At 37.7% G+C, this 19,933-nt stretch overlaps 2 protein-coding genes across 11 annotated transcripts in view; one reads left to right on the top strand and one right to left on the bottom strand.

The window, feature by feature from the left end:
• The window catches only part of PRPF40A (pre-mRNA processing factor 40 homolog A), a 54,517-nt gene extending 43,058 nt beyond the window's left edge, over positions 1-11,459 (bottom strand). For 3 of the 9 annotated variants that reach the window (XM_040644841.1, XM_040644852.1, XM_040644863.1), the window contains exons 1-2: positions 10,733-11,293; positions 9,487-9,618 (exon numbers count right to left, since the gene is read on the bottom strand). In XM_040644841.1, coding sequence (XP_040500775.1) covers positions 9,487-9,618; positions 10,733-11,128 — 528 coding nt within the window. In that variant the 5' untranslated portion in view covers positions 11,129-11,293. Of the gene's footprint in view, positions 1-9,486; positions 9,619-10,732; positions 11,295-11,318 lie in introns of those variants that run through there. The other 6 variants (XM_040644867.1, XM_040644878.1, XM_040644886.1 and 3 more) reach the window with 4 other exon arrangements.
• A 193-nt stretch (positions 11,460-11,652) lies between these two features.
• The window catches only part of ARL6IP6 (ADP ribosylation factor like GTPase 6 interacting protein 6), a 35,842-nt gene continuing 27,561 nt past the window's right edge, over positions 11,653-19,933 (top strand). The window contains exons 1-2 of one of the 2 annotated variants that reach the window (XM_040644901.1): positions 11,653-12,513; positions 14,117-14,170. In XM_040644901.1, the coding sequence (XP_040500835.1) occupies positions 12,114-12,513; positions 14,117-14,170 (454 nt within the window). In that variant the 5' untranslated portion in view covers positions 11,653-12,113. The remainder of the gene's footprint in view (positions 12,514-14,116; positions 14,171-19,933) is intronic. The other variant, XM_040644895.1, reaches the window with a different exon arrangement.

Below are 19,933 nucleotides of genomic sequence, written 5' to 3'. Positions count from 1 at the left end.
TGAATTCTTTCAGATGATTTTGTGTTGATTTACGCCAGTCACTTGACAGAAGTATCAATATGAAACCATTAAAATTTTCTAAGTTATCCATTATTATTTGTTTTAATACCAAAATGATCCAGGTTGCAAGCTTATGAGATTTGTGGTTCAAATTCTCAGAAGTAACTTTCCCCTTCACTGGCCCAATAACCAAAGTTGAGGCATTCAAAAGTTACTTTGTCTTCACTTTTTTGCATGGAAGGTTTACTTCTTGCTTCACATGAAGGAAATAGTTCCTTGGGCTCCCAGCTTTATCTGCAGAGCATTTTAGACTTTTCATTAGGTTTTTTTTTTTTCTCTCTAAGGGCACATAATATGACGGAGTGTCTTACCATTCAAGTTCAAAGATGTTGGTTCAAAACAGTTAAAGGAAAAAATTCTTAACACAGTTGCTACAATGATGCCACTATAAATTCCAGAAGCAGATCATTTTAAAGCTACAAAGTGGTGGCTCATATAAGCTTAGTGACAAGCTATGATAAAATCACAGCCATGTAGAGCTTCACAAATTTTCCATTTAAGCTACTTTGGCAAATATATTGTTACAATTACAAATTTTTAACTGTTAGGAAACAGGAGAAAATGGGAAGGGTAAAACACATACATATGAGACATAAGCTAAATTGTCTAAAACATTAAATATCTGAATTTTTTATGGACACTCTGGAAGTTTTTAAAACTAAAAAATAATTCAGATATACTGTCTGGTCCACTTTATTCATAAATTGCAAACCATTTCTCTAGGTATACCATATAAATTTTTCTATGTATATTTCTATTCTTTTAATGATAGAAGTTAAACCAATTCTCAGAAGGAATATCAGTATGAAGAAAATTAAAAACAAATAGAAACTAGGGAGCACTGCACAGTCTGCTCATTCTTAGTATCCCAGTTTGGAAAGTTCCTAATGATAGGTAAAACAAGCCTGCTTCACTTTTCGCTAGATACCTTTATTTTTATTTTATTTTTTTTAAAGATTTTATTTATTTGATGGAGAGAGAGAGACAGCCAGCGAGAGGGGACACAGGCAGGGGGAGTAGGAGAGGAAGAAGCAGGCTCCCAGTGGGAGAGTCTGATGTGGGGCTTGATCCCAGGACTCTGGGATCACGCCCTGAGCCGAAGGCAGACGCTTAACGACTGAGCCACCCAGGCGCCCCTTCGCCAGATACTTTTAAAACTAAAGGTAAACTAATAAAAGCAATTCCATCAATGTTACAACACGTTAAGTTGCACAAAACGTAAAACTAAAATAGCCCAATTGTGAAGATCGTCACATATGGGCATTTCAAAAGTTCTCTTCATAATTATTTCCTGAAGGTTTTCCTGCTGGAAAGAAATCACACAACCTAAGGATCTTTTGTCTAAACATTAACTTTTAAATTTGATTTTAAAAAAACATTCTTTCTGCAAACCTGAGTTTCAACTTATCTAAAAAGTTTGATTCTTGCCTTTTTACTTGGTTTCTCTGTAAGTCAAATTCCACAAGTACACAGAGGCTATTAAGTCTAGTATTTAAAAACCACTTTTACACCACCAACTTACCTTATGAACGAATGCAAAAAAATTAATCACTGAACAACTGTAAAAACTACATCTCTGAATGTAACTAGATATTCATTCAATTAGAAATAAACAGAAATACTCCTCTTTAAAGCATATCCTTAACAACCCAAAATCAGTAGTTACATTTTGGGACAATCATTTAACCTCACTTCCTTTTCATTACAATTATACATAAACTTAAGACATTTATCATTTTGATATAACATTCAGATTAAAAAAAAGCAGACATTTGCATAAACTGTTCCAAATGGAAAAGAACCTTACCATTTAGTAAGTTAATTGCCAGGATTCAAAAATATTTAGTTTGCTAAATTCTCTCAACCTGGATAGTTTAGAATTGTTGAAGTATACACTATTCCTTCAGATTCTAAGGAGATTACTAGCTTAATGATGTAATCTCATACTGCTATACAGGGTAGCAGTCCAGTACAGCTATTAAGCACACTCCAGAGTGAAACTATCAGAAACCCTATTCCAGCTTGGTCACTTAGCAGCTGCATGATCTTGGGCTAATTTACTTAACCTATCTGGGCCTCAATTTTCTCGACTGTAACATGGGGAAGAATACCACTCATCCGTTAACACTGCTGTAGGGATCAAATGGGGCAATGCACAGAAGATGCACAGAACAATACTCAATAAGTGACAGCTGTTTTATCACCACAGCTCTCCTTCAACTCAGATAATCAAAGTTTCTCTTCATTGTCCTTTCTCTCATCTATTCCCTATTATTAGATTGGCACTTAGGTTCTTTAAGGGCATCTAGTAAATAATGTAAAACCATCATCTTCAGTAGGAATCAACACATGTAATAAGGCAATCCCATTTTAAGCATCACATTTAGTGCTGGCTCTGCAATGTCACTGGATAATTCACGTAACTCCCTGGGCCTTACTACTCGAACCTATAAATTAGACATTCATCCTCTAGCCAACCCTCTTTTCAGAGTCCGAAGGATCAAGTTCCGTAAGGTATATCGGTCTTTCAAACCAACACAAAGATAGTGATAGAACCTTAATTCCTTCTAAAACAGATTAGGTATCACAACCCTATTCTCTGAAACACTAAAACAAAACAAAACAAAACACAAACTATATGCCAAAGGGCAAGTAAATACTTTAAATTATTAATGATACTTAGCCCACTGTCTCTTACTAAACTCCAAACTTCTTAAATGAGGTCAAAGAAAATATAAAGGAAAAACTGAGTATGGATATATGACACAAAAACTTAAGAGCTGAATGAAAATAAACTATAATTTTAATTTTTAAAAAGCTCTAAACACAGTAGGGATACACACAAACTGTGAGGTCTCAAGTCATACAGATTTAGACTTTAAAACTTGCTCTAGAAAGTCACCTAAACCTTCTTTTGAACACAAGCCCTCTAGGACCCAAGTATGGAGGAACGTAAGACTGTTATTATTTCTTACTCCAAATCCTTTAAATTCAGTTTTATATCTAGCTAAATCATTATATATTGTTTACATGAAACTTTTTAGTTTCTTCTCAATTGTAGGCACCTTTAGAATAAGGAGCATGTCTCATTTATGTACATACTACTAGTGCAAAGGACAGGTACACGTACATAGCAGAAACTCAAATACTTGCAGTAGACAATTTTATGACCAATTCTTATTTCTGTATAGAAGAGAAAAATTTTCTATTATATTTAATATATGCTAATAAATACATAATGACCTTGAAATTACTGAAAAATCACCTTTCAGAGAATTAACCATTTTCTTGTATCACATGGCCAAGGAAACTATACCAAAGCCCATGTTTTTGAACGGAAACTTAATGCTCATTCACTAATCAAAAGATAACTTAAAAAGTCTTAACCCAAACAGAAGATCAGGCCCTAATGAGTAAAATTATGTTTGCATTGTAGCTAGAACTTTGTTTTTTTAAGTCTAAAACAAAGAAGTTTTAAGAAAAAAAAAAATCAAAGCTGAAGATAAAGCAAATTATATTTCAACTCAGAACAGTCCTCATTTGCTGACATATTTAGTCTTTCAAAAGACATAGCTACCAGCATCACTCGGATTTGGAGAAGATTCAGATTTCCACTTTGAGTGCATTGTACCAAGTAAAAAAGAAGCAATTAGAAGGAGATTTTCTTTAAAGCCCATTATGCAAAACATCATTATCTTTGGTACTACCACTAACTACAATTAACTTTTCATTAATAAGCAAAAGAAATGTATGATTACTGACTAGAGAAAGAAAAGAAATATAAACGATTCATCTCCACAAAACGTCCAACTGTCTACAAACAGCATGACAGCCAAATCAGGAGTTAGGAGATGAGAAAATAAAGTTCAGCCAGGCACGAGAGGGAATGCTTGTAAGTTTTCAGTGCCGGATAAATACACTATACATCTTAACACCACAGCCAAGAGACTTAAATGCCTACTGACTAAAAGTTATATGAAGGTATGGAAAAAAGAATAAGAATGAAAGACCAACAACTTCTACATGAGACAGTAATATACTCATTCCTACTTAAAAACCTTCACAATTTAGCCTTACCATTTCTCTAGTTAAAAACAAACAACCTAGTACAGAGCTATAGGATATACACAGGTAGCTTTACTAGCTACTGATACAATTTTATGATGATTTTAAGTCACATCATCAGTATTTCTAACAAACCCAATTAAAAATCAACCTGTTAACCTGTTGAGTTCTGTTCTCTTTCCTTTTTAAACGTGTTCCTTAATGAATAGATTTGTTGCATTTTACCAGTACTTCATCGTATCTGTTAATACTAATTTCGATGTTGCCTTTTTCCTCCTACAGACCAGTCTTAATTGGAAAACAGCTTCAATACAGGATTTCTCCCAAAATGCTAATTCCATGCAACGTTAATTCCATGCAGTGTGCTAGACAAAGCAAAATAAACACATAAAAGGAGTGTAAGGGAGCCTGGGGAAGTGGGGGAGGGGAAGATGGTTAAAAAACAAACAAACCAAGAAACACTGAGAAAAACAGTTTTAAAATAAAAGGCTTCTGCGAAACTTCTCAGCATCTTTAGAAAATACTGTGCCCTGTGAATCTCAAGGGAGGAGAGGAGTATAGTTCATTCTTCCACACTTATATTGTCTTCTTAGATCTCTCCAAATACTCTCCATACTCAGAAGCACTACTGTAGCTAAAGTTTTTAAATAGATGAGTTCATATTCAACTGAAATGCTATCTAAAGAAAATAGTACCATTAATAAATCTGTCAAAATCTAACTACATACACAGCCTCTTACTAAGTTATACAAATACATTAGGTCTGGGTCAATCTATTTTTTAATAAGTACTTGCCTGAATAATGTAAATGCATACAGAAAGTTACTGAGATTCAAGAATTATGAACAAATAACTTAAGGGGAAAAAAGTCTTTTTGTCACTTACTAATGTCCAATTCAATGGCATGGATTCTGTAAATACCCAAAATAATGGTAATTCAAACGCAACAGGAACAAATCAATTGGTCAAATCAAGTCAGTCAGAGAAATCTAAGATACCAACACTTTGGATTTCTCTGGAAGGCCTCTATTCCAAATCATCACTTCCCCCGAGGGTATGGGAAATTTTGTGGTAAAACTTCTTAAAAAGACCATCACAGACAGATAGAAATACATTTGCCTAAAATTTAAAATAAATGGAAATATGTATTTTTGCTTTATTCACCAAAAATTATTACATTTTATCTTCCATTTTTATCAAATGAAAAAACTATAGAGAGGCAAACACTAAAAATAAGAACTAAGTTGTAACAGTGTAAAGTCACAAGTAACCACTGAAAATAGTCACATGTAACATCTACTATCTCCATAGCCTATAATGTAGTAAAGAACATGTTTTTGTTTCATTCATTCAACAAGTATTTTACTGAGCACCCATGCTGTGCCAAGAACTGTGCTCAGCACCTGTGGACTTCTTAAAAAGTACAAAAGACAGGCCCTGCCCTCTGAGAGCTTACAGTCTATTACGTGCTGGAAAGACAGAGCAAATACACCATTAAACAAAACAAATCAAAATTAAGTCCCAAAATAAGTAAAACAGAGTTACAGGCAGATTTCATAGGATTTTATTTTAATAATTTGAAGGGGAGGTGTACGCTGGGCGAAGTATGCTGATCTCCCGGAGAAGGCAGAACTTGAAATGGCAGAACTTAGATAAGGAAAGTTCATGGTGGTAGTGAGCTGTGGGCAGGAGAGCATGAATAGCACAAGCTCAGTCATGAACTAACACAATCACTCAAGATATCATAAAAAGATCAGCCTGGGTTCAAATTAGGGAGTATAAAGACATGCAGCTCAGAATCATGCACTGAGTTGTACTCTGGGAGATTCTTTAAAGTTAAATTGTGGAATTTAGACATTATGCCATAGGTATAGAAAAACACTGGAGGTTCTTGGGCAAAGAGACAACATGCGGAATTCTAAAAGAATTTGAGGGGGCAGGCCTGAAGCAAGAAAACCAGCTCAAAAGTTGTTAAAAGTATCCTGGGCATGGGAGTGTAACTACTTGGGTCCAGATGGCAGCAGGAATAAACTCAAGATCTGTTAAAGCCTGCCTCACTTGCATTTAAGAACAAGAAAATCAAACTCATTTGTGAAAAGCATTCATTTATCAATTTATTGAACAAAGGCAAAAAAGTACTGAATGATTAGAATTAGGGAGGCATTACTAAAAGAATTTTGTTTTTATGTCCATGTCAACCCATAAAATCTCATACATATCACCTGTTCTTATCAAATGATCTGAACTGAACCATAGGTTGTTAGAGCTGAAAGAGACCTTAAGTCTTTTACTCTACTTTTCTCATTAAAAGAAAAATTAAAAAAAGAAAGAGCCACCTAAGAGATGGCTTTCCGTGAAGGCAAAATCACCTGTGATAAAGGCAGGACTTGGATGTCATTTGTGTAGAAAGAACAACAAAAATGAATAAGATGTGAAAACCTTTTAAAAGCAAAACATTACTATGTAAATAGAAAATGGCCTCACATACAATCACATCTTAAGGTAAATCTCTACTGCAAACTTTTGAGTATTGCCACCAAGCAGGGAAATTACTTTATTAATAATGGTTTTTTAACCAGTGATAAAACATTATTTAATTTCCATATTAAAGTCTATACAACTTTCAAGGTCCCTTTCAAATGTAAGATTCTGTAATCCTGTAAAAGTAGAAGGACAACCTTCCCATATGAACATACAGTAAGAGGCAAATTTAACCTATACAATAGATAACCGAGATAAACTTGAAATCTATTTCTTAGTAGTAACAGATTCAGCCTGAATTCTAAAAAGGGCACAGGTTATCTCCTGAATAAAAACAAACAAAAAACTCCTTCAGAAAACCATAATGCTCTTTTAAATAAATAACTTGATGCATTTGAAAAATTCTAACTTCTGTATGTTGTTATTCTGTCCAGTCAGCATTTATTTTACAAACAAGTTTTAAAGTTTCATGTCACGTTGAGTAACATTCCAGTAAGACTGGAATCATTTAGCAAGTAAGACTGGCACCAATTTTCATTTTCAGCTGTTCCTAGAATGAGATATTAATGTGAACTAGGTGATATACATGAAGGTTCCATAACCTTCAGTACCAAAGTCTAAAAAATGTGTAAACTGATTTTTAAAAATTGAATGGCAGAACCCTACCAACTTTGTGTCAACACAGTGAATTATATAGGCATTCTGCTGTTTCTCATTAACTTCTGACCATTAATACCTCAGAGTGGGTGGACAGAAAAAAGATAATTTTGCTAATTGTTAACTTTCATTTTTAAGCAAGTTGCTTACGGGGCTTTAAATTAGATTTCTAGATTACCCGAGTATATTTAAATTATCTATGCCCTCCCAGTCTGTTACCAAAGCTCAAGTAAGAATTAGTTTTACCAAGATTTGGGCCCCATATAAGTTAGATATTAAGAGGAAAAAAAGAGACAACCTAATTTTAAGGAAAAACAATGGGGATTCTCTTGGGACCCTAACAGCTGGACTCTTAAGTCACTCCTTCATTATCCTAACAGGAGCCAACAGGGAGAGAGAGACTTTTAAACATCCAAATAGTCAGGTACACTTAAAGGTACATGGCATACACTGGTCTAGGAAAAAAGAAGAAAACCACAAGGTAAAATTCAAAGTATTTGAACAGACGTGTACCAAATAGCAAGTAATCTTACTAGGAAAATGGTCACTGATATAGCTAAAGAGAAAGGGCCATAAAGCAACTGTGACCAGCTTATGTCAATGAGATACACAAAAGTACTTAAAAAAAAAAAAAATAAAATCTGCATTTTACTAGAAATGACTAGCTGGTGTCTTGGTTTGGTAGTGCAATAGCACCATTACAGCAAGGGTAAGCAGGTCAATCCCTTGCAAAACTTACCTTGATTGGCCCAATGGAAACAGAAGGCCCCAGAAAAGAGAGAAGCATCTGGCAGTAGCAAATTGTTTTATTTTATCTTTCTGTGGAAAGAAACTAATTTTAAATAAGAACCAGAGCATTTAAAGAATAAATATTTTTTAAAGCTCATTATCTAGTTAGAGCAGCTCTACTAAGAAAACCAGAAGAGCTCCTTGCTGCTTAGAGATGGAAAGAAACAGAAGAGGAATCAGAGTTGTTTCTCCATCACCTAAGGGAGTTTTAAAACTTGTGTTATTCTAGAACAACAGAATAAATGGTTCTTAAAAAAAAAAAAAAAAACACAAACAACAAAAAAACCCCCAAAAACTCCTACAGGCAGAATCTTTTGGGCCTGGTGTCTTTGAGTAAAGATTTTTATACAAAATTAAGGGCTACATTACAAGTAAAAAAGAAGAAAATCACTTGACATTAAGCCCTTCTACTCCTAAGGTTAAGTTAAAAGAGAAAGACACAAAGCAAGCTCCTTTCTCCACTACAATTTCACCAATAACTTAAAATATCAAGGTTGAAGTGATTATCAACATAAACAGTATTAATTAGCAAAAAGACCATACCTAATAGACCGGCTTTCCAACATATTTTATCAGCCTAAATTTTTGATGATTTCTTGAGATACTCAAATGGAAAAACTTCAGCCACCAAAGAATATGTGTATTACAGAACCTGACAGGGGGCATAAAATTATTCATGGTAACTGAACCTGTTACCTTTCTTGGATGCTTCTCTAGGAACTCAGTTCTACTGAATTCACTGAGTCAGCATTAAAACCTTTTGATCTACATCACTCCCACAAAATGTCCATTTACAATTTATGCTGGGGATGAAAGGGACAGCTCAAAAGCAGGAGTGCAGAAGCAATAAGCATTTAAAACCAAAACAGAAACAAAATAGTGTAAGTGGAAAATGAACCACCTATTTGGCACTGTCCTATGAAGAATCAAATTAGAGTAGAATCTCCCTGCTCTATCCCCACTGCGCACACGCACACACACATACAGAAAAAGAAGCTATTTGAGGAATAAACTTTATTCTAAGGCAAAGACCTAAACAATTGCTATTTTTAGATTCTAGGCATTTATGTGGTCCATGGACATAAATTATGTTGACCTATAAAATAATATTCACTCTTCAAACATTAACTTCAACTGACATACTTGGAAAAAGAAAGTTATTAAACTAAAAAGACTATATATACAGTTACTTGAAAAAAGAACTCCTAGTTTTGTTGTGGTAGAAAATAAATCTTTTATACAGAAGACTTTTCCTTACATTCAAAATTTGATTAGTGTCATGACTCAACATTTGACTTATTTGACAATATTATTTTGACATAAACTAATCCTTAAACAGCTACAAATATTGACCCAGGTTTTGAAACCTTGACACAATGATACCACAGGCAAAAATAAACAAACAAATACAAAATAAAACAAAAACATTCTTACTTGTCCCATTGGCGGCCCTCCCATAGGGGGCATCATTTGCGGCATCATTCCATGAGGTACAGGAGGCATATTGGCTCTCTGACCCATAGGGTGCATTCCCATTGGGGCATAATGCATGCCGGGGTGCCCCATCTGAAAAACAGGGACAATTTAAAAATTAGCAAGTAAGAACAAATGCTTCTCAAAAATCTGATTTCAACAAATCGGTTCCGTGCAATGGCTTATTAGACCAATGTGTGATTCAATTATTGGGTCAGCTTATACTTTGTCTTAAAGAAAATGCACCACCCACCAGTATTTACAACGAGCTTGCAACTGATCAAATTACAGAACCAGGAAAAGTTAAAATAATTACTGGACAGCTAGAGTACAGATTTTATTTTTTAAAGCAGGCTGCTTTAATCAGTTACTAGTTAGCTTATTAAACTTGGGGAACATGAATGTTAAAACCAATTTAAATACTGTTATGGGTGAAGAAACCACAACTTCGTTCTGTTTCACAGAAGATAGCTAGTTAATGTCTTAACAGTAACTATTATTAAAATTTATGTTTAATTTTAAACTTCGAACAAGAATTTACCAAATTAATTCAGATAAGAGCTGGTCTTTAACACAAACAATATGCGTACCCAGGGACACTTAACTCCTAACATATGAACATATTATTTCCTAATAGAATCTTCAACACAAGTAAAATTACTTCTGCCAAAAAAAAAAAAAAATTCAGACTAAGGTCTATCACTCAGAGACCCTAAAAACAAACGACTAATACATCCATCTTAATTCCCTTTTAAAAGACAACTATTTCTTTACCTGTATGCCTATTGTTCCAAGTCTTAAAACCAGGTAATTATCCCTTGCCAATCTTCCCAACTGTACCCCTTGCAGACACCACTATTACTGGCGAAAACAGATTTTAGCAGCCTCTTTCAAAGTCTATATAATCAAGTTTCCGCCTCCCCCTCCCTGCTACAGCGGGCCTACCTCTCCAAAACGCTCACCCCGCCCAAGGCCCAGCACCTCCACCGCGCATCTGTCTAGGCCAAGCCCAATGGGAACTTCCAGGGACCCACATCCTTCCCTTTGTGCATCCCCGCTCTCCATTTTTCTTCCTCGTTACATAGCCCACCATCTCGAGCTCTTTCTTCGTCCACTCTTATCTTCTTCTCCTTTTGGAAAAAGCTTCCTGCCTCTCTGACTTCGTTTTTCATTGTGCCGCTTTCCCCCTGCTCCACCGATCCCTTACCGAGGGCCGTCTCCTCAGGAAGCCGTCAGCAGAGACCCAAGAGCTGGAGCAGAGGCTTGAGCCGGACAATCTCCGCTCCCCGTCCCCGGGACCCCGCGAGGGAGGATGGCTCTCCATTTCACTCACCATGAGGCCTCCGCGCTCCGCTCCCGTCCCCGGCCTCATCGTCGGGCTCAGACTGCTCCGCCGGCGGCCACTGCCGCTACACATACCAACAAGAAGCGATCTGAGTGGCTGACGCCCGCTCGGGCCAAAGGTTAAAGGCTGCCCTGCGCTACGGGGCGGGATCAGCGGGGCCAATAAGCTGACAGGCTTCCCCACTGTCCAATCAGAGTGCGCTGCCGACACGCAGCTCTGCGGCGATTCGCCCTCAGCCTCAGTCGGCGTCGCCTGCATGGAGGGGGGGGAGGGGGACGGAGGAAGTTTCTGCGCCTCCGCCGGGAAAACTCCACCAACTTTCCCCGGGGAAGGGAAGACAACCGTGTCCCAGCTTCCCGAGCTTAGACCACCTCACCCCGTAGGGGGTGGGGCAGTTGGGGCTTGCCACCTTCACCCGCTCCGCCCGAGTTACGTACGCCCCACAAACCTGAGGCTGCCCGGGGTAGGGTGGGGTGGGTGGGGGTGGGGTAAGCAGCTTCTAGCGTTAGCGGTGGCTGGGTCCAGGCGCGCGCGGGGGTGCGCGCGCGGTGCTCGAGGAGGAGGAGGAGGGGGCGGGGAACAGGAGAGGAGCGGGGGGACTCAGGAGACGGTTCCAGCTCCGTAAGCACCAGCTGGACAGCCCGCGGAGGGGGCGGGAAGGAGGCGTGTCGAACACCGTGGAGGGAAGTTGTGATAGGGGCGGGGAGAACAATGAGAAAAGAGAGAAGGGCAGTTAAGGGGGGAGTGGGGCGAGCGATGGGAAAGAAGCCAGATTGGAGTAGGAGCGTATAGCGGAAGAGGGGAGAAAGCAAATCGGTTCGAAAATGCGAATCAGAGGGATATGGGCGGGCGCTAGGACCGGGCGTCGAAAAGAGGCGGCTTTGGCGGGGCGCGCGCCTGTCTCGAGGTGACGCGGCCGTGGCGGAGGTCTCTGGCCGGGACGAAGCACTGCAGGGAGAGGAGACTTGGCTACCTTTGGCCTCCGCTCGCCTCTTTCTGCGCACTTCTCTGCTTCCTTTGCTTTCTGCTGAACGGGGGTCATGCGCTGTCCCAGGGGCGCCCAGCCTTTCTTTAGGTCCCACTGCACCTTCCCCGCCCAGTTGCACACCTTTGCGCACCCCTACGCGCCATTGCTGGGTGGTGGAGGCTGTGGGGGGGCTTGGCCGCGGATTGGCTGCTGCGAGCGCGGGGCGGGGCGGGTGGGAGTCTCTAGACCTCCGCCGGCCTTCTGGTCTTTCCCGCCATGTCGTTCGTGGAGAGCGGGCGGCGCTCCGCTGCTGTTCGCGGTCGTTTCGACACCCCTGTCACGTTTTCCCGGCCGGCGTTTTCCGCCTTCACGCAGGGCGATAGTTGGGGTGAGGGTGAAGTGGATGAGGAGGACGGATGCGACCAAGTGGCCCGTGACCTGCGGGCGGAGTTCTCGGCCGGGGCGTCGTCGGAGCCTAGAAAGGGCTCGCTACTCCAGCGGGACGGGGACGGGTCTCCAGTTCTACTCGATAAGCGCAATGGCATTTTCTCTGCGGTTGCGAGCGGCCGAGCCCAGGCTCGGCGGTGGCCGGTCCAGGTCCTCTCAATTCTTTGTTCCCTGCTGTTCGCCATCCTCCTCGCCTTCCTCCTCGCCATCGCCTACCTGATCGTAAAAGGTACTGAAGCTCCGGCCTTGAAAGTCTGTCCAGAATAAAGTTGAGCCTGGACGTGGCTCTTGCCTTTCATCTCTCTCCTCCCAGTCAGAGGCTGGCAGGCTGGTAGCGTCTTTCACCCAGAGTCCTCGTTGGCACCTTTCTTTGCTCATCTCCTTTGTTTTGTTTTGTTTTCTGAATGGTGGAGGACCCTGGTCCAAGCTTAGGAGACACATTTTAAGAAAGGGTCTTGATTAAATGGGTACTCTTGAAGAAACAATATAGTCATTGAACACTTGGGGTGAAATGTTTGCAAAATTAAGCAATATGTAGGACAATAGTCATTAAAAGAGGGTGAAAAGTGTGTGTGTGTGTAATTAAAATAGGCTATACGTATTCAAAGGCTTTAATCCACAAATGGTTAATGGTGTGCTATCCGCTGATCCCTTTGAACACTCACAGAGTTCCAGAAAGAGAGGATTTCCATCCCACAGCCTAAAGTTCTACTTTTATAGATCAAATAATTAGCTCCTCTTGATTTTGTATTAGGTTTTCAACCGAGTGTAGTGGTAAAGTTTTATAACAGGAGCTAGATAACATATTACTTACCTGATTATTAGTTTTATTTTCTTGAGTGTGATGTTTAAATATCAGCCAGATTGGAATAGAAAGAGATGTACCATGAAAGATTTTTCAAAATTTATATTGTAAACTATATGGCTGGATATTTATGTTACAGTGGAAAGAATCAGGCCAGAGTTTAAATCTCAGTTCTCATTCGTGTGTGACTGTGGCCAAGTTATTGACAAAAATTAAAACAAAAACTACTTTAGTTCTATGAGAAGCACCCAACAGGTTGCCACTCAAGTATTAGTTTTACTTCACTAAATAGAATTAAATCAGCTCAACTCCAGTTTTAATTTTTCCTCATTGCTTCCAGGCTCCTACTGGGCTGCAGATGGCAGCTAACAACTCAGGCTTGATTTTCATACACAAGACAGGTTGGAAAGTGAATGTGAACCTCTTTATACGATGATATTGGGTGTAAACTATCAATGTTAAATATGTGGGTGCCAATGTTTCATTCTTTTTTCACTCCCCTCCTTTTTTTCACTGTATCTCAGAGTTGTAGGTTATTTCCTTTGTGCTGTGAGAGATTTCCTTTATATCATTAAGTCACAAAACTTTTCAAGTGGAATCCATTGCGGAAGACATTGAGTTGTGCTTACTTTTGAGAATGGAAGAAAGGAACCTAATATGCTGTGTAATATGCATTACATAAAATATTTTCCGAGGCACCTGGCTGACAGTTGGAAGAGCATGTGATTTGAGGTTTTGAGTTTGAGCCCCACATTGGATGTAGAGATTAAATAAATAAACTTAAAATATTTTCACAATAACTCTTAAGAAGCTTAAGAAGCTTTGTGTATATATGGCAGTTGACTCATACATGCTTTATTTGCATACTGAAGGTCCAATAGCTGATAAATGGAATCAGAATTTGGACCCATTTGTTTCTGACTCCAGAGCACTTTCCACAGCACCACAATATTTATCCAGCTTTTGAGCTACTATTCAAATTGTAAAATCATCTTTTTTACTCAAGCCCCTTTTTTTGTATTTACAGAGTTACATGCTGAGAATTTAAAGACTGAAGAGGACATAGACACTGGGCTACTAGGTATAAACTTAACTGTCACTTGATTTGCTTTTGAGTTCATTTTTATTTTTCAGGATCATGCTTAAACTCTACAAAATTTTGGATAAAATAGTTAATCCCTTCTGCAGTTCATTCAGTCTTAATTTTTTATTCGTGTTTGTGTGTGGTAAATTTTATTAGATTTTCTTTTTATATATACTTGGTGTGTATGTGTATACACCACATATGCTAGAAATACAATTTGAACACAACTGTATGTTTCAAAGACCCAGAGACTATTTTTTTATTTTTTATTTTTTAAAGATTTTATTTATTTGACAGAGAGAGACAGCCAGCGAGAGAGGGAACACAGGCAGGGGGAGTGGGAGAGGAAAAAGCAGGCTCCTAGCAGAGAAGGAGGGGCTCCCAGAACACTGGGATCATGCCATGAGCTGAAGGCAGACACTTAACGACAGCGCCACCCAGGCGCCCCAAGACCCAGAGACTATTTAACATTTTCTGGTTACTTTCTGGAAAAGTCTCCCTATACCTTTTCCCAGGAATTAAAAACATAAAAAAAACTTCCTCCTGAACTTAGCAAGGATGACGTCTTAAGCAGACCTCAGGAGAAATTTAAGTTTATATCTCCTTATAAGCAACTTGTTTTTTAAAAAATGTAAAAAGTATTGGGCATACTTGCACAGGTTAATGATGACTAAGAGTCATACTTGAGTTTCTATATACAGAGGGGCACCTTGGTGGCTCAGTCCTTAAGCATCTGCTTTCAGTTCAGGTCATGATCCCAGGGTCCCTGCTTCTCCCTCTCCCTTCTGCTCCCCCTGCTTGTGCTCGCTCTCTCTCTGTGAAATAAATAAATAAAATCTTAAAAAAAAAAAAAGAGAAAAAGAATGCCATACAGATTACTAGTGAAAACTTCAAAGGTTATTTATCTGGTAGTTCTTTCTTTTTGCCAAAATGATTTTGAAGTGTCCAGAACTTTACCTGTTTGGGATATTTTACTCCTGTTTGCTGGAATTTATTTGATTAGTCACTCTGAATTGGAAAAAAAAAAAATGGTTAAGTTCCTATCCTGCATGTCACCCCCTCTCCCAATTTTAGCTGACCTATTTAATCTACCTCTTCAAGGCTAATGCCCTCACAATGATACAAAATACAGTCTGACTGATTTTGCAGAAGGGGATACCTTTATCTTCAAATTATAGAAACAAATTAGTTAGATGTCCCATGAAAACTTCTCTGTGGTCTTCTCAACTTCTTGCATGAGAAAATGTACTTTACAGTTACACATTTTATCAGTGTATGTTACACTGTTTGTCTCTAAAAACAGCCAAGATTATGAGGCTTTTCATAGCATTTATTGATCTGTCAACTTGATGCAGCAAGAATAGAACAGAATTTTAAGAATGAGGCATGAATTCTACATTGCTATTTAAAAGTTGGCAAACTTCATTCGCATTAATGAAAAGCATAGGTGGCACTTGTCATCTGAAGGAACGGCTTGTTCGGTATCAAAAGGAATATAATAAGGCTTTGTCATTGCCCTGCTTCTTTTTCCACTTCCAGTTAGTCTGGTATTGCTTTTAGATGTGCCTGATAGATAGCTAATACTGTGACAGCAAATATGAAGATCAGTAAGTGTTTGCTAATGGCATGAATTCACTTTCAAGATTCAGGAACAGTCTCAGGAGTGAGGAGAAATTGCTGTATCTTTGTGGCAAAAAAACCCTCTTAAACAATAGTTATGCCAAAACAAAAATCCTTATTTTGAACCAATGCTTTAGTGGTCAAATAGAGAGTATACTCAACATCTAGTGGACTAATTCGGTCAGTTTCCTGGGGATAACTTTAAAGTGGGCATAATTATCTTTATAACAAATATTCATTATAACGTGTAATAGAAAATGCTTTTCTCTAGCAAGGGATAGAATTCTTAACCTGTCTCAGAGAAGCAGTGCCTAGGTGATTAAGTTCCTATAAAGTTGAGGTTACTGAAATAACACTTGCCCTTACCTTGTTCTAGGCTGGAATTCTCTTCCCTTGGGAGAAAAATACAATATAATCTCTTTGTTTTGAGTTGACTACTACCCTCTGGTTAAAAGTCCAGTTGAGACAGCTGATTGTTGAAAATAGGCCAGTTTTTTTTTTTTTTTTCAAATTTTGACTTGTATTCAAATCAATCCTGAGTTAACTTAGATATGAAGAAGGATTGCTGCATTAGCTTATCCATGAAGTAATGCCTGTGGAATTATATCCTTACCTGTTTACAATTGATATAAAAGTTTTCACATGAAGAAACAATCTTTAATAAAAACTGTGTTGAATTTGTGCATTATTTGCAGGAAAAGCAGAATGCAGCCTTTTTAAATTCTACCAATTTCATTGTATTTCATTGCATTTATTTTGTCTTGTTTGGTAGGTACCTCATAGGTAAACGTAATGTTTGATTGTTTTGTTTATTATGCTTCTTTTTGCTGTAATCACTATTGTCCATAGTTGTTATCTTTATATGTCAGTGATTCCTATTTAAATATTGTTACAAATTGCCTCAATTCTTTGAGAATCAGCTGGTTTTTAGAATCAAATAATGTAAGCATAGTAACTACTCTCCCATGAAAGAGTTCTCTTTCTAGGCAGATTAATAAAAATCTTGCACGCTGCAGAGTTTTTTTATTGCAGTTTAAGTCTAGTCCAAGATTGGCATAGCTCATTAAAAGCAGCTTTTAGCAGCAGCTCTCATTTTAGTATGCTTAAGAATCACTTGGACTCTTAAAAAGTACCTCTAAGTTTTGTTTTGGCCCAGGGTAGAGTCCAAGAATCTTTATTTTTTATAGGTGATTTTGATGCCCCACAGTTTAAGAAATACTTTTACAGGGTGAGAATCTCATTTTTTAAAAGTGTGGGTTTTTTTGTTTTTGAAGATTTTATTTTTAAGTAACCTCTATACCCAACATGGGGCTCAAACTTAGGACCACAAGATCGAGAGTCACATGTTCTACTAACTGAACCAGCCAGGGGCCCCTGAAAAGTGTGTTTTAAGTGCAGTTAAAGTCCTTGCAAGTTGACTAGTGACAGGCTAATAAGATATAATGTATAATCACAAATGTCATCTTAAGAGACCTAGCTTCGACAGTATCTGCAACACTGCCATTCTCTTGTCTTCTTTGCCTAAAAGAAGTCTTCATGGGAAACTCTGTTTAGAATTTAAACAAAAAAAGGTACATGATGAGCATGGTATCAGTGCATTTGGGGAGTTAATTGATCCTAATGGCTAATAGGATTAGGCTATCAGTGTTCATCTTTATTGGTGAGATAGACCAGCCAGGGAGATGTGAGAGATGCTGTCACCTGGTTTTGGAACTCATCTCCCCATATCTTCCCTAGGTGGCATTGGAAGGGCTTTCCTTTTGTAATTGTCTTACAGAAGCATCCCCTACTGTAAGCCTGTTTTTCAGGGAGATAAATAAAACTTAATTGTATCGAGTTAAAATCAAATTTTAGTTCTTCCTGCGAAAGGTTATTCTCAGGCCAAATTGACTGCACTAGTATACAACATATGAGTTGTTTTGTGTTTGTACATTGACTTTTGTATCTGTCACATTTTCCAAGTTTTATAACTTTTCACACACTTAGTTCTATTTCCAATTTACGCAATTTTTTTTCATAGTCTTACTACTGGGTGTGATAAAATGACCTTTTATTTGAGGCAAACCTGAAATAAGTACATAAGAAAAATAGAAGGATTTGCTGTTACCAGAAAATGCTTAATCTAAGACTACTGTCATTAAATTAAATGTAGGACTAGTACTTTTAATATACATGTTGTAAGTATGCCATACAGGAATTGTAATTGACTTCATGGAGTTCCTTCAGTCTGAAAAGCTTTTGATTTTTGGTACTTGTCAGTCTTTGACGTCTACTAGTTAATAGTTAACATTAAGTCCCTCTCGTGGCTAAGACCAGATATCTAGCATCTTGCATTGTCAAGGGCTATTCTTGTTTTTGAGCTGCCCATCTAGTTCAGCTTTAGGATTGAGAAGTTTACAGGCTTCTGAACATTTACAGAGATGATTGGTATATACTGAGTTCAATCAAAGATGAAGCCAACTCATTTGAAGTTTTTCAGTTATTAGCTGAGAGATAAGCGAGACTCTACCCTCATAATTTCATGATACAGAACATTAAAAACTTGGTAAAAATTCCCAAGAGAAGGGGTGTGTTGGGAAGTGACCCATTCTCTTAGAAAGGCACAGGTCGAAAACAACCACTCAGTTTCTTCCTTATAGTGAAAAATGACTGAAACTGTGAACTGTTTTCAGTGACTGTATGAGCGTTGTAATTTGAGGCCACTGTGTATTAAGGATATGATACAGTGCTCTCTGCAGCTGGGTGGGGTAACTCAAATATTTCATTGAAAATTTCACAAATATGTTATCCTATTCTATGGCGGTGTTTGTAAAATTGTGTGTTTTGCTTATTCACATTAGTTAAAGAATGATGACTAAGGCAAAAAAGAAGAGGAAAACGAAAGCCCAAAAGGACTGGGAGGATACAACCAAAATTTAAATAATTTACCTAGGTTTTAGAATTGCAGGTTCTATTTCTTTTTATTGTCTATTTTCTATAATGAATGACTAACTCTCAATAAGAAAAACTTTGTTTAAAGAAAAGCACAAATTTAAATTTAGAAAAATATAAGTAACACATGCAGCAATTAATAATACTTTTAACTTGTACAGTATTCCAAACTTTGTTAATTTTTTGCATGTGTTATTTCACCTAGTATTACCAACCGTCCTGCATTCATCCATATAAATTATCTCCTGAACCAAAATTCACAACAATTAGAATTTTTATGTCACGAGATAGTTTAGGCACAATAGTAAGGCAGAAACAGTGTGGGTTATTAGCAGGAATTATCATCGTTCAGCCAAATAATTAGTCATAAAATCATTGCAGGTCTCCCCTAATACATAGAAGCAGTGATGAGAAGCACACATTGGGACCTCTAAATCTCAAGAAATTGGTGATCTGGGGGGATGTTTCTTAGACTAATGAAGTAAAACTTTAGCTGGCATTAGAATTACCTGGAAGATGTAAAACTTATTTTACTAGACTTTGCCTGCTCTAGAGTTCCTGATTCAGTAGGTGTGGGATGGAGCCCACAAATTCAGCATTTTTAATAAGTTTCTAGGTGATACTGATGCTCCTAGTTCATGAGAACCACTGATCTAGTAGTTCCCAAACCTGACAAAATCAACAACAACAAAACTCTGCAAATTTTATTTTTTTGAAATTACAAGATCTTAGAACCTATCCTTACCTACTCAAAGTCACTTAATTGGCTTCATGCTTTAATGCTCAATATAATGTCAAGATCTATTGGACCCATCTTCAATTGTCTTGAGCAATACTATTTGTAAAAATGGATATTTTGTGACTTTTATTCTTTCTTGGGGCATCTTCCAGAGATTAAAGTTGAGTTATGTTTTTGATGAAATAAAGCTTAGTTAATCTTGAAATATTAGTCTGTTGGATCCTTTTATAAATTAAGATACATTATGAGATTTTAATGATCTTTTCTGTATCTCAAATTCTTTCTCCCTATTCTCTCTCCCTCTCTTGAATAAATAAATCTTAAAAAATGGTGGAATCTTAAAAATATGCAATAGAATTATGGCTATGTGTACTGATAAGAAAGGTCTCCAGTATTGTTATGTGAGAAAAGTTAAATGCAGAACAGTTTTTCTAGTGAGAATTCCATTTGTGGAAAATGGAATATATATA

This window comes from Ursus maritimus, unplaced genomic scaffold, assembly GCF_017311325.1.
Source record: "Ursus maritimus isolate PB19 unplaced genomic scaffold, ASM1731132v1 scaffold_1, whole genome shotgun sequence".
Taxonomy (NCBI): Eukaryota; Metazoa; Chordata; class Mammalia; order Carnivora; family Ursidae; genus Ursus; species Ursus maritimus.
The sequence above is the reverse complement of the archived record's forward strand: the minus strand, read 5'-3'. Positions and strand labels throughout refer to the sequence as shown.